Consider the following 15,239-nt stretch of genomic DNA (forward strand, 5'->3'; position numbering starts at 1 on the left):
TGTTAAATGTGAATGCACATGAATAGAAAGAAAAAAAACATTCTGACTTTCATGCTCCTGCCTTCTGTGCCAACTCAGTGCCAAAACAGCCCTGCAAACCACCTTTCAAGGATATCATATTAGTATTAAAAACATTATGCAGTAACATTTTCTTAATTATTTCTGTATGTTTTATTGCGTTTTGGACTCCATATCAAGTGGAGCAATTGGTATACCAATGGAATGCTTTGATCATTTTTATAGTAGAAGATTACTTAAAATAACTGTCGCACCAAATTCCACTTGCAATGATCTGGGAAAGTATAATGGGAGATGTCTGAGTTTTGGCCTCCTAAAAAGAAAGGATTCATGAGCCTCTATTTCAAAAGGCATTAGCCATGCTGCAGCAGATTTGTCAAACAGAAGAGTCTAGTGTTGTATTAAAGTTCAGTAATAACGTAAAAGAAATGTGACATCAAATTAAATTGGAAAAAAAAGAGATACTGTCTCCACTGACTCAATGTTTCTTGAAGGTTCCCTGTGTTTACCATTTATGTTTTTAGAAAACTATTAGGACTACAAGTGGTGTTATTTTAAAAGTCAGCTGATTGTTTCTTATGGAAACCTCTATCTGATGGTTTATTTGTTATTGCCCTACTTGACTTGGTCTCTTGTCCTAGTTTTACGTCTGTGGAAGAGAGTTCCTCGAACAAAAAAACTGTAAATGTCTGAGTGATTATTTTACTTATCTCTTAAATGCGTGCCTTAAACCCAGACTTGATACAGTAGTTTGGTGCCTGTAGGACCAACTTTGAATAGGGTCAGTTGCCAAACTTGCAGCTGATTTTTTGCTGTTTTTTTCTGTTGATATAAACTAGAACATACAACTAATTTCACCTAGAAAAACGTATTGTCTCAAGAATGAGAGAGAACAACAAGCAAAAAAGTTGCATACTGTCTGATTTGAAACATCACAAACCATAATACCAGAATACTACCTCCGATTCTTGACAGTGCATTTAGGAGAACACATAGTCAACACAACGTGTAGTAAATCTGTCAATACCTTCTTTATTGACAATATGTAGATCATACTGTATGTATTTAAAAGTTTATCATTTCAGCTTTTAAAAATCGAATTAGTTTTAAATGTGAGCAAATAAAAGTTGCTCACATAAAAGTTTTCAAGCTAATAAATGCATGTCCTGGAAGACAGTTCATTTCACTGCACACTGTTCATCAAATACATTTTTTATAACAGTTACTTTTGTTAATTTAGATCTATGAAAATTAACCTAACAGTTTCCTTTTAGTACCTCACTTTGATTGTGGTTGAGAATAGAGTTTCACTTTCATAGACTAGGCACATAAAATTAAAGCATGATTATAGGGTGGCACAGTAGTGCAGTGGCTAGCATTGCTGCCTCACAACACTGGGGCCCTGAGCCAAATTCCTGGGGTACTATCTGCATGGAGTTTGTACTTTATGCTCTCCTCATGTTTGTGTGGAATTCCTCCAGATGCTCCAGTTTCCTTCCTTAAAGATGTACTGGTAGGATAAGTGGCTTCTGGTTAAACTGGTCTTGATGTGAGGCACTGGCATCCCGTTCAGGGTAAATCCTACCTTGTGCCCATTGCTTGCCAGGGCAGGACCAGGCTCTCCTGTGTCTTTTTGAAAACCCTTTTCCAACACTGTATAAAATGAAAGGCAGAGTTGACTAATGCTGGGATTCTAAGTAGCTCATTGAATAAAGATGTTTCTTAACTTGGAATGTGTGTTGAGTCCTGATGCTAAGGCATTGAAGGTTCATATCTTGGCTGTATCAGTAAGCCTATCCCTTAAGCTACAATGAATCCTTCAACTCACTCAATGGAAAGCTGGGACACTTTTTGGCTTATAGTGTATTAGTGATTCTTCTGGCTAGCCTAGACTTGTGAGATTTCGGTATGGTCAAAGAGAGCCCCATTACTCTTCCATTCAGTGCTAACCTATCCACATGTGCTGTAGGGTTACAGTGTGAATACTGTAGCTTGACTGATATGACTGAATACATTGTGGAGGAAGACCAAATGTTTTCCCTCTTGGGGTTGGTGTGTGGTTGTAAGAATTGATCCAAGCCAATTCACATTTGGTGATTCTCATTATCGGTAACATTGCAGCAAGCCAAAGACTATCTCACAAATACAGGGGAAAAGGCAGGACTGTGAGCATATGACTGGTCTCCCCTTGGGTCAGAGTAAATTGTAGTGCCATGGAAAAAGACAATTTACAATAGCCAGTCAGACCTAGCTGGCATGTCATTGGGAGGTCGGAGGAAACTGGAACACCGAAAACCCACACTAACACAGTGAGATTGTTCAAATTGTATATTGACACATACCCACTGTTGCTGCCAGATGCAGGATCCTAGAGCTCTGAGGCAGAAGTGCTACTGTAACTATCGTGCCACTATCCCTTCCAAAATAATTATTTCTAAACGTTCTTCCTAAGAAAAAACTCTTTGAACATTACAGATGATTAATTTTACCTTTTAATCTTTTCACACTTTATGATAAATTTTCCTTCTTTTCACAGATTTGGATAACTGCTTTTATATGCTATTTATTTTTGTGTATCACCTTTGTGGAACGTGCATGTGGATTGGGAAGTCCTATAACCGATGATGTTAACGTAATTCCCTTATTGGTAAGAATTTTAATTTTATGTTTAGGATATTAGGGCACTTTTAACTGCACTCTAACGTCAAAGCCAAAGTAGTTTAATTGTTTAATTGTGGGTAAACATAATAAGGATTTTGGAAATTAAACAATTTTTACTGTATTTTACCATTTATCCATAAGTACAGTACCAAGAGAAAGTAATATTTTAGATGATGAATACCCTGTTTAATGTTAAACATCTGAGATTAATTTTTAATGTTATCTGGTGTGTCACCTTTTTTCAGAAACAGAATATACCAAAGGATTACAAGATTCATGTACGCTATATCCCTCGTCCTGAAGCAGTGGTAAGTTATACTTCAACTACAGTTATCTTTACGAAACCAGACTCTAAATGTTGACTCTTCAAAGTACAGTAGTCAACTTGACAATATTATGGAAAAGATAATGCTAATCTTTTAGCTACTGTACATCTATGTATTTTAAAATGTATGAAGGAGAGCTATTTATTTCTGAAAGGATTTGAGACTTTAATGGTTGCAAAAACAACTTATGTATTTCATTTTCTTTTTCTTGCAGAATGACATGTGTTGGGTGCAACTTAATATTTATTATCTGGAGAAAAGTTTAAGCAATCTCACTAAGCAGTTTGGCAACATATCTTCCAACAAAGAAAATATCTCACTTCTTACTCACATGATGCAGAATATGCGTTTGGAATATACCGACAAAGTATTTCTGGTATGTTATTTTATGTCAAAATCTCTGCTTTATTCCTATTTTATGCCAACTGTTTTATTTCTCTGCATTTTAAATAATGTTAGTTGTTTTCTGTCTTCATCAGTATTAGAACAACATATTGTATTAGAACAGCTTAGCTTACTTGAATCTCAAAACTTGCTTCTGGGAAACTGCACAGAAACTAGAGGAAATGTAAACTGCCTTCTTCATTAGACTTTTGTCACTCTGTTATCTCATGCTTTTCTTCAGCTGTCACCTTGGCCATACTCTCCTTTTATTAATCTTTCAGTTTTGTACTAAAAACCTGTGGGACCTCTTTCTCTATTTTCTTATCCCATCTCAGCTCCATCTTTTCCAACATTACTGACAGCCACAAGATCTTCACCTCCATCTTTAGCCTCTGCTCCCCATTCTCTGTCTTCCACTCTTTTTCCTGAACTGAGCATAACCATACATAATGACTAAAGATTAAAGTACAGAACAGCTGTGAATGAGAAATGCATTTTAATTTGTGCTTCATTTCTAAGTGCAGACAAGTATTAACACTTACAAATGTACAAATAATTTGACATTGTAATTACTTTCATTAAGAAGACCATTATGTTATTTTATTTAGTACATTTTGTTGACGTTATGTTATTCTTTTTAAAGTTTTACTTTTCGTCCTGCAATCCATTTTTTTCTTTAAATCGAATTAATTGTCTTATATTTCTTTGAAACTATACCAGTGAGGTCCTAATCTAAGTTTTTCTCATTTTCCTTTGAAGGAATTTAAAATGAGAGAATTTGATTGTCATTACAAAGAGGACAAATTGTTGACAGAAAACTATTTTGACTATGTAACAGACATTTTTGATACATATAGACAACATGAAAATGAACATTTGTCTGACACCTGTGATAGTCCTCCCTGCCCTACAACCACAAGAGAACCAACTACAGTAACAACAGGTAATCAGACTATTTATGACCTTTTCTATGTAAATATAAATATTGTCCTGTAATAGTCCAAATTAGGATGCAGGTCCCCTGATTCAAAACTTTATCTTGACAGCTGGCCTCACAAATTTGCAAGTTTAAGGAAACCAGGATCAAACCTCTTCATTATCTATTTTAGTGCATAAGTTGAGGTTTTAAAGATGTCAATTTCATACCTTGATGTGCTGAAAGTGTATTTCTCAAGCAACTGTGACTGGTGTCACACAGACAGTAGGCTCCAAGACTTTGGAGAGTCAATATGTGAGAGACCGATAAGTGTGACTTTGAAGTTTAAAACAATACAGCAAGTGAATAGTTATTTTTACCTACAGATTTACTGTTGCACTTTCAGCTGTCTTTGTTTTGGGGAAAAATAAGAATAAATGTTATCTTTAAAATTGATAATCTACTGAATCTAGGAAACTCATGTGAAAATGTAAATGACATAACCTTCATAAAAATAATTTTAATTGAAATTAAGAAAATAAATAACTGTCAGTAACATAATCTCTTGTTTTGTTGAGGTTTTATCAAGCAATAGTACTATTCCATATAGTGTCTTTCTTACTTATTATATATTGTTGGTGCAGCAGGGACACCTTTCTTCAGGCTTTTCAATACACTCTCATAAGTCATTTTACAAAACAAAATTCCATTAAAATGAATCTTATTTGCATTTTATCATTTCTTCCTCAACCACAGCTTGAATAGTGGTCTCCCTACTATATATTGTATGTGCAATCTCATATTTGTCATTTGTAGCTTTTTTTATCAAACAGATTAAAAATAGTTAATTCAAGTTAATTCCTTTGCTTCTTTCGCGCTGACATATGTTAACATTCAGACTATTTTTAATACATTAAAATTCTTATACAAAATATGTTGAGTAGAAAATACTACTTATGTGATATTATCCTACAGAGCAGTGACCACTAATATAAATATTTCTTTGCACATCACAGTTTGTGTTTCCTTTCATCTATTGTAAATACCACCTCTTAGGTTGTACGGTTAATTTTCTCTCTGCTACTGATTAAAGAGCTATTGTTTGTTTTTAAACACATGTTTTGGAAAATTAAATTAAATACAGGTGTTCATATATTGAACTGAGTTCTACTGACTTTTCTCCAGAGTAACAAAGCAGCTGCTAAATTCCTCTTTTGATTCCTGAATGGAAGAAAGAACTAAACCTTCATTGTTAATGTGTAGATCATAGAGCACTCTTCAGATCTTATACAGTGCAGGAACTCTTTTAAAGACTTCAGAGCTATCCTATTGTATAAATGAAAAGAAAAGGAGCTTATGACGAACGTTTAATATTTCTCAATAAACGTTTTTCATCACAGTACACTAATACTCCACCCTTTTTGTGCAGGATCTACAATAATAACTGGAACAATAAGAACAACAGCCTGCACAGCTGCAGCTAATTGCACTCCAGGTAAGTGCATGGTTTCATAAAAAGAACAGACTGAAACATGGACAAAAAGATTACGTTCTCCTGTGTCATTCAACACTGAAGATAGATGTAGTCAAGGTGTACTCCCCACATATATGTATAAATGGAATTAATGCTGAAGAAGTTATTGTAGAATTTAGTGAGTGACAGTTTATATATTCCCTTTTAGGTTGCTATATTCAGTAACATAAATTCATTTTATACAATTTCACTGAGATTTCAGCTTCAGACATTGTTTCAAGTTACAAAAAGGTACTCAGGAAAAGGGAGGTGATAGTCTGTTATCCAAGAACCACTTCTGACATTATTGCCTTATAACTAAAGTTCATTTTATCTTTTTAACATTTTCATTCAGTTATAGTGTTTTCATTAATGTTGGAAGAAAGGACCCTTTAGCTGTGGTTAAGGGCTCATTAGCAGTAAAAGGGAACAATTAGTTAATTATGATAATTACTCATCCAACAGGTCCAACATGAATAGTCTATAATGTGCACCAGGTATAAAGAGGTGATGAATGATTTTCAGGTTAAAGAAAGCCAGAGGCTAAGCTCTATGTTGGTAATTGCTATTTAAATTGCAATTTAAGTCAAAATGTCTTGAGGATTTATCAGCACCTTAAGGGCAGGGACATCCCTGTTTCTGAACATGCATCAGATGACTTTGGAGTTTAAAATTTTCCATAAAGGACTTTGTGTTTTTTCCATCATCATTACAGAAGGCTTTGTCATCCTAAATATGTCATTTTTAAACCATTCACTTTTGAATGGAAAGACACAAATGCAGTAGCACAGGTACTTAGATACTTCAAAGTTAGTTGTACAGTTAGCCGAAAAAAATCCTTTTAAGTGACTTAAAAATAAAACAGTTACTTAATTGTGAAATGTGGATCTCACCATTTCTGTTTCTCTTTACTCAATCATGCTGTTGACCCTTAGCTCTCCTATTCACAACACATTTTTCTGTGGCACACCTTTGCTGTTTCTTTTTGAGCAACATTAATAGAATTCACCTCTTCCTTACCAACTGATCCACATACTGTAGCTGCTAGTCCAAGCCCTGGTGCTGTCCAAACTAGACTATTACTGCTCCTTCACCTCCTGGTCTGGAAGAGGGAGAATGGAGAAGAGGTACACAGTTAATTCATTCTCTGCACCCTTGCTGCTCAGTTGTGGAAAATAATCAGACTTTTGGTACCAGCTCAAGACTTCCCTGTTTAGACAGTATATGTAATCTCCTGTTCAGAGAAGACACAATGCATGAAAGCAGGCTATCTTCATTGATACACATGGAGACAGTGTCCACACAGTCTGTACAGTATGCTTTTTCATTTTGTCTATCACAGCAATTGCATTTTGTTTTCCGTTTTTTTGTGTAAATGTAATAAATGTATTGTACAAGGGCATGTACTGTAAATTTCAAATGTATGGTTAAAACCATACATGGTGCTAGTAGTTGTAATAATTATGATCTATTTTGAAGGTTATAAACAACTTTTCATGTTGCAAAGATTTTGTTAAAAGAAATCTAGTTTTGTGTGAAACACTTTAAACAGATCTGTAAACATAAAACTTGATCTTGAATAAAACTGAACCTTTTATATTTTTTACCATGTTTTACAAAATTATCTTTCTTCTTTCTCAGTATTGTAAAAATAGAGTAAAAATATGCATTTCATATTGCTCAGAGGTCCTCCTTTATACAATATGTATATACTTCTGGGAGGATGTATATCTGGAAGGGAATACATTCAAATGGCATTTAAACAGATATCTAAATCTTCATACTTACCCTAACACGTGAACTGACAATCCCTTAAAGCATTAAAAATTAAGTAGCTTTAATGCCTTTGTAAGTAGTAGTTATTAGTAGCTTTAATTGTAAGTGTGCATTTGGAATATAATCATATTATAATATTTATAATTATTATGATAATCCTTTATCTGTATCATAATGTTATACAGCCTGGCATTACTAAACATGTTACTATACAAGTATGTGAATTTAGCATATAAAATACATTTTCCAAAGTAGGACTTTGTTAAAATTAATTTCTTTGTGGCATTTTCTAAAGATGAAAACCCATACTGGTTTGAGTTAGAAGGTTCAACTGTTAGGATTACTTAACTTATTGCATGTGGGTGTACAGAAACAAATATTTTAAACATGAACACACTTTCCATTAAAACCTTGGAGGGTAACCTATTTACGTAGATCTTTTTTCTTGAAATTTTTTGTTTTGTACTTTGATTTAAATTGATTTTTTTTTTAATTCAGATGCTTAAATTTAATAATGACTGAATTATAACCATGACATGATTATTATTGAGAGTTGGATTAGTACAATTTTTTCTGTAAAACAAAAGGCTTTAACATACTATTCAGTGGATGAAAAGAATTTAGGAATTGTTTGAAAAAATGTACAAAATGTTTATCTGTGGATTAAATTCAAGTCTGTCGTAAGATTATAGCATCAGCTACAGTTTCATAACCTGCAACAGCAAAGCTGTCTTTAATTACAGTGGTTCTTGTCCCTCCAGATAAATAGACAAGAATCCAGGGTTATCTCAAACAGATCTGACCTTGGGAGAGGTACCTGTAGTAGTACTGAAATTCCTTGCTGTTGTGTTGCTCTAAAAGTCCTTCAAAGAATGGGCATGAAAGCAAATGGCTTTAGGCTAATCTTCCCAGGCGATCACAACACCTGGACTACTGCTGTTAAATGACTCCAGTCCTCCCAAAACAATCATAAAAGAAAAGGCTTTATGCTCCTTTCCCCAGGGGATTGTACCACCTAAAAAATAAAACACTGCTGTCAAATGGACGTTCCCCCTAAATATGTTGAAAAACCTTGGAACTGGTCAGGGAAGTGGTTTAACTTCCATTCATGTGTAGATTGACTTATTGTGTTTCCTGTCCAGAATGTTACATGGTTGAATGCATTGAATTTAATATAAAGGTATTTCAGCCTCTGCTGGCAGTTCTTATCAGCTCTCCAAATCTGGGACGTGGTTCCTGCCTGTGTTTTCTGAGCTATCATCATTTCCATTACCATGCTCTTCAATACACATGTAGAGTCTCCTGAGTGCTCTTCTACTTCAGATTTCTTTGCTACTTTGGATTCCTTTGGGTGTATTCAGCATGTCAACTTCCCAACTCATGGTCACACCCATACTTCAAACATTTCCAATCTAAAAGCATTTAAATGAAGAATTTCTGACCATAAGACTCGGCTTCCCCATTATTAATAGTTAATGGAATTTGGTTTATGCGACTATTCTGGTAGAAGAAATCACAAAAACATCACTTGAGTTAATTTTGACTTGAGACAAATTGTGATACAATTATTTATAGTCAAACAAGCAAGGTTCCACAGAGGTTCCTGCAGCAGAATGTTGACTTGAGAACAATCCTATTTTCACTATCAATAAAAGGCTCAGACAAAATGGTAGGTTTGTTTAGCCACACTTTACAGAATATTATGACCCAACCGTGTAATTTTGACACAATAAGATACTGTTCATATTATTAATAATCACCTTCTGTGTTCGTCTTTTGTGTCCATGTCTACTACACATACTTCAGCTTTCACTGGTTTGAATTATTGCACATTTTACAGCTGTGTATACTACTCATTTCACAACATTGTCAAATAGTGAGAGGCCTGTGCTCTTTGCCCATTTGTTACTCACCTCATTTATAAATCTTTGAAATCTGGTCTTGTATCTGCAAGCTTAAAATGTATTGCCATCATACCTATATGAGATGAACCTTTCCAGAGAGTAAAGTATTTCATTAATGCTGTCTTATTTCCAATTAGCTGTCTTGAAAAAATTCTAGAGCAAGCAGTAGTAGTAGTTTAATATCAGTTGGATATCTTGGAACAAATGAGCAGTTTTAACCTTTACAGTCTTAGATTTTAGACAAAAGACACAGTACTGAATGACACTTGTTACATTTTATGATTTGCATATGTTACTAATTCTTCTCCTTATGGACTTATATGCAGCTGTGGTTATTGTCTTAAAATATAGCATTTTAGTTAATTCCATGGAAATCTATGTAGAGATTTATGTTACTTGCCTTCATCGGTTTGGTTCCTATTTGACTAATCCAAATCTTCTATGTTTTAATCTGGTGATGCCTCAGTTAAGTAATGTTCTGTAGGATTCTGTGCTGTATCTTGTACTTTTTTGCACATATTTATTGCATCTTGCTCAGCTGATTATCATGCATTTGAGCTTCACTCTTATGCTGACAATTTGGTTTTACTTGCAGGTTAAATCAGGTACTATTATTGCTCTGGTTTCTGCCCTTTACAGCATCCAATCTGATGTTAAGATATGGAGGCAGCATAACATTCTGAAAGTAAACAGTATTAAAACTAAGGTCATGCTTAATGGCTCTGTAACACACCCTTTTGTAGAGTGTCATAAACCAGAATTTTCATGGGCAGATCCAGATAAAACAGACCCACAAAATAGGCATAGGTTAAAGAGTGCTTTTTATGTACTTTGTGAGGCAAAATAAATGACAAAACAAACAAAAGCTCAAAAATCTTTTCTTTGAGCTTCTAACTAGAATTCATGAGCCTTCTTGATAAGCTCAGCTGGGTAGGTAAGCTACTTACTGGCTCCAAACTTTAAGTCCCTGAGAGTCTTCCAAAACTCATGTGTCCAAAACTCAAATTTCTCAGTTCCACCAGTCGGTTAGTTGGTCCAAATCTGACCAACCCTGTACGCCCCAGTTTCCTAATTTTTAAACTCTTACCTAACCAATTGATGTACAGCTTTCTGTGGGAACCTACTGCCCTCTCACAGGCAGCAGTGCAAAGTTTAGGACTTTAGTGTTGTTGTTGATAATGCTGAAATTAATCCCTTGACAAAAATCTAGAAACTTTGGTTTTATTTTTGATTTAGTGTTGTTGATCGGGTATCCTTTTTCATTTTGAGTAACATTTTCCAGTTAAAGTCTTTGCTCTGCCTATTTCCAAGAAATAAGATGCCTACAGAATTAGATGACTGGAATATCTTACTTACTGGGGTAACTGATTTACTTCAGTTTCAATTTCTGGTATAGGATTTCAGGTATAATAGATGTCCTCTAATTGTGTGGTGTGAATTTGAAAGTACTTCTGAAGAAGTTCAGAAATATTTTAGTTATAGACAAACCAAAAAATGCACATGGGGAAAAAAAACCTTTGGTAAGACATATTGGGAACAAAGAATGGACTTATATTTTAGGATTTCATAACACAATAAATCTTATATTTTTGTAGTCAAATTGTAATAGTGTAGAGTTGGTCCATAGAACATCACAGCTTGCAGTAAAGAATATTAAATGAAACTCTAACTAAGAGTGAACGGTTTTAATTTTTAATTGTCTTGAAGAAAATGTTATAGTTGTTTCTTTTTTAAACTTGTTATTCAAAATCAGAATGCTAAACTTAAAAACATCTAAGGATAAGAAAATAAATGTCAGAAAACAATATGCTGATCACAAGTATTCCACAAGAAACTGACAACTACACCCAGATTTTTTGGCTTATAAAAATATAAGACTTTGATTTTGCCATTCTAGGGCATTTGTTTTCTATCTTTAAATTTCTCCAGTGTAGTTTTGGCCTAGTGCTCGGATTGTCATGCTAAAAGGTCAAATTTGTTCCAAACTCAAGAAAGGTTTTCATCCAAGATTTTCAAGTACTTTGCTTCATCTCTGATCAGTCCTGTCTCAACAAGCTTCCTTTGATTCATCCTAGAGAACTTGGAAGCAAAACTATAACATAATGTTACTAAACCCTTGCTTGACACTAGGGGTGGCGTTGATTGAGTGATGTGCTATATTGATTTTGCGGCAGATAAAACACTTTTAATTTAAAAAATATATATTTTTTTTTATCTGAACAAAAAATAAACATTTGGCACTTGCTTGCTGTATGATTGTAGTGAATGCAAAATTCTGGGCCACAATATGTAACCCAGAGACAACATACAGTATCACCAGACTAGGAGTGCACACACTGGACCAGGCTCATCCCTTCAATAAATGGACAGGCTTCCCCTTTAATCCTTTAAGAGGAAAGCATATGCCCCTTGTCTCCTCTGAGACCTACTTGTGCACCTTACATGACCTAACCCTCAGCACCCAGTTTCCAACTATAATCAGCACTACTCAACAACCCTACTGAGATATTCATATTAATTCCAAGAAAACACAGTAGACACAAACTGCTAAATTCACTCTGGATCCATCATTCATGAACTAAATCCACTCCCTAACCAATAAAAGACTTGCAAGCTTCTTCCATCAACTCTTCAATCCTTCAAACTATATCTAGAAAATAGGAAGGCAGGCTAGCAGCTGATGTTAAAGCACAGCAGCAAAAACCTAAATTTCTGTGCTATCCTAACTCTCTCCCTAACTTTAGGAACTTAGACATAGCCTCTTGTCTGCTATAGCTGACTGCTTTTATACCCTAATTACTGATCCTGTGAAATGTTCCATTATCTAAAAGCCAGTCACATTAACTCCTTTTTCACCTCCGCAATTTCATTCCACAGCATACTAATCAGCCCATTAAGTAAGGTGTGTCCAATATACAGTAATTCCAGCAGGAGGAGGCTGGCACCATCACAGACTTACTGTAAATACTCTGTTACAGAGTACAGGACTTTCAGATGGGGTTTTCCATTCTTGCATACAGGCCAATTTTTACATTGTTGGCTCAAACACATTTTCTCCCTTCTGTGCTGTTGGACACTTTAGCTTTTTCAATTAACTTAATTAACTTTGGCTTCACCATTTTCTCTTTGACCAGCTGCTCAGTCTGAGGGTTAGCAAGTTATAGGCAGTCCTGCATTAATGAACTGGTGGAATGATATACATTCCACTTCTTTGCAACCGGGTATTCAAAAAGGGATATTCATTGTTTTTGTTGTTTGCTTTTGAAAAATACCTTTCTCCTGCTTTTCTGAATTGAATCCCTTAGTTGTTTTGAAACCATCATGTTGAATCCTTCCTTGAACGGAGGTCCTTACGGACACATTTACATATATTGTAGAATCATGTATGGCTTATTACTGTATGGTACTTTTACCAAAATTAATTTTAAGTTTAAATACTAGTACAACCATGGCTTTTTCAGTTTTCTTTCATATTAATTATGTATTTACTTTTTTCTTTTGATTTTTGCTAGTGTGAGATTGTGTATATAATGAATATTAATTGCTACTTTAAAGTGCCATGATTACAGGCTTTAAATCTACTGTGAAAACTGTGAAAACCAAATATTATTTTAATGCACATTGTATACAGTATTAAAAAAATTAATCTTGGTTTTTAATACCATGATTTTTTATTTTTTCCTTCTCACAAATTTAGATAAACAAACATCCGATGAATCAGGAGTCAAAGACAAGATGCAGTTCCTTTACTTACTTATTACTATTCCATTATGTGGTCTTGTACTTCTGGCCATGTGGAAGGTAAGGTGGAGTTTTTATGAGTATATCAAAAATTGTTCAAACCACACATGTTTTTCAAATATTTAATTATAAGAGGTTAATGTTTATACCACAAAAGGTATATATACACAAATATATACAACATATAGTTTATAAACCCAATGCATTATTACTACAGCATGTTTCAATCCAATATGTTGTTTTCTGTCCTGACAGGTAAGAAGCAGAAGAAGAAGGAGTTTTCCAGGAAATATATCAAATGGTAGACTACAAAGGGAAGAGGAGGTGGACAGCACATCTGAAGAAATGTAATACATAATTGAGATACATAATTATTTTCAATTTTCAAATATAAGCAAAATGTAGCTCTTGGTACTTAAATATACTGCCAACTACTACCAAGTTTGCTTTTAATTGCCAGCCAGATTAACTGTTAATTTAAGGTTTTTATAAATGAAGAACATGCATTTATAGTGGCATAGAATGCAGCATTATTTACACCATACTATGTCCCACTCATGTCCAGACTCACTTAACGTGACTTATAACCTCATGACTCATTTTGTGATCTTTCAACCTCTGTACAGTCTTGTTGTTCGAAGGATTGGCTGTATACTGTAGTTTGACCATCTTAAAAGCATTGCAAGTTGTAACACACACAAGGGGAATCCAGTAGCTTTTCAGGATATATTATCCATAGTGGGCATGGAAGATTTTTAAGACTCTGACATTAAAAAATGTCTTTAGGTGTCCATCAGTGTCCAGTAGAAGATTAAATCCTTAAAATTTGAGAACACGACATGTTATGACATGGATTTCTGTGCTTCGAAGTGCTGAAAGATCAGAATTTGAAAAATGTTACAAATTAGAGGAAGCCTTTTTGCCTACCAGGCATATTAGGTTCAGTTTTCTATAGCCCATAGCCTGTACTGTGCACAAAGTCCCCCAAGTATGGAATCCTCTTGAACTCCTCCCTTAAATGGAAAATTAGAGCGGTCAATCAACCTTAGCCCCCAGGTAAGAAGGAAATCAGAGGTTCTGGTGAAAGTCCATGCAAGCATGGGAAAACAAAGCTTTAGGTACTGTATGCCTGAAATGTAGTCCATAGTGAAGCCTGAATGACGTGCACTAAAGAGCTTAGCCTGCTCTCCAAAAAGGACTTTTTGTGGACCTTTTTGTCCACAATTCTTTTAAGATTTTTTTTTACAGCCACACTCAAGAAACACACATTTTGTTTTATGGACGAATGCATTCAAACTGTTACCCATGATATAGTACAGTACATGTTTGTTCTCACCATACCAAAGGGATTACTTGAGTGCTTTCAAGCATTACCAAATAGTCCAGACCCCTCAAATTGTACTAATATCTTATTTCTCATGCTTTTTTATATTTATAGAGAAAAACTGAAGACCATTCAGGTGTAATTCTTATAATCTTGTTCAGCTGTGGTGAGTAAATGTTTTACATTCCTATTTTGTTGACAAATTAAGGAAATTCCAAACCACTAATAGCAAAAGACAATTTAGAGCATCAGTAAGCTTTATCATCAAGGAAGAGTAATACTTATTAAATTAACTTTAAAAAGTGATCTTAAAAATTTGATTCATGATAAATACAATTAAAGTTTAAAATATGTGTTTTTTGTAGTGCAGATATTGACCAAGGTTAGCTTGTTTCAGTCAACAAAGTTTCTGAATATTTGTTAGGGCATTCCCCTAATACATTTAGAAACATTCCCCCTGTGATATTTCAGGTGATCTGCCCTAATGGGAGTTCACTGTAGTAATGTTCTGATAAGATTTCCACAGTTCACTATCATTTTTCTGTGACTTGAGTGCAGATTGTCTCTGGTTTCTCATGGGTTCATTATACTTTACTACTGTACGGTGAAGTTAGGAATTCCATCATAAATGTGTTTAAGGAATGTTTACAATGGAACACCATAGATAATGAAACTA

At 34.5% G+C, this 15,239-nt stretch overlaps 1 protein-coding gene across 3 annotated transcripts in view; it reads left to right on the top strand.

Moving 5' to 3' along the window:
• kitlga (kit ligand a) overlaps positions 1–15,239 on the top strand; it is a 42,999-nt gene that overhangs the window by 21,749 nt on the left and 6,011 nt on the right. For 2 of the 3 annotated variants that reach the window (XM_088647186.1, XM_088647187.1), the window contains exons 2-9: positions 2,555–2,665; positions 2,925–2,987; positions 3,220–3,381; positions 4,149–4,332; positions 5,735–5,800; positions 13,196–13,299; positions 13,495–13,586; positions 14,678–14,729. In XM_088647186.1, the coding sequence (XP_088503312.1) occupies positions 2,555–2,665; positions 2,925–2,987; positions 3,220–3,381; positions 4,149–4,332; positions 5,735–5,800; positions 13,196–13,299; positions 13,495–13,586; positions 14,678–14,705 (810 nt within the window). In that variant the 3' untranslated portion in view covers positions 14,706–14,729. Of the gene's footprint in view, positions 1–2,554; positions 2,666–2,924; positions 2,988–3,219; positions 3,382–4,148; positions 4,333–5,734; positions 5,801–13,195; positions 13,305–13,494; positions 13,587–14,677; positions 14,730–15,239 lie in introns of all 3 variants that reach the window. The other variant, XM_088647188.1, reaches the window with a different exon arrangement.

The sequence above is a fragment of the Lepisosteus platostomus genome, chromosome 9 (assembly GCF_059453375.1).
Source record: "Lepisosteus platostomus isolate fLepPlt1 chromosome 9, fLepPlt1.hap1, whole genome shotgun sequence".
In the NCBI taxonomy this organism is placed as follows: Eukaryota; Metazoa; Chordata; class Actinopteri; order Semionotiformes; family Lepisosteidae; genus Lepisosteus; species Lepisosteus platostomus.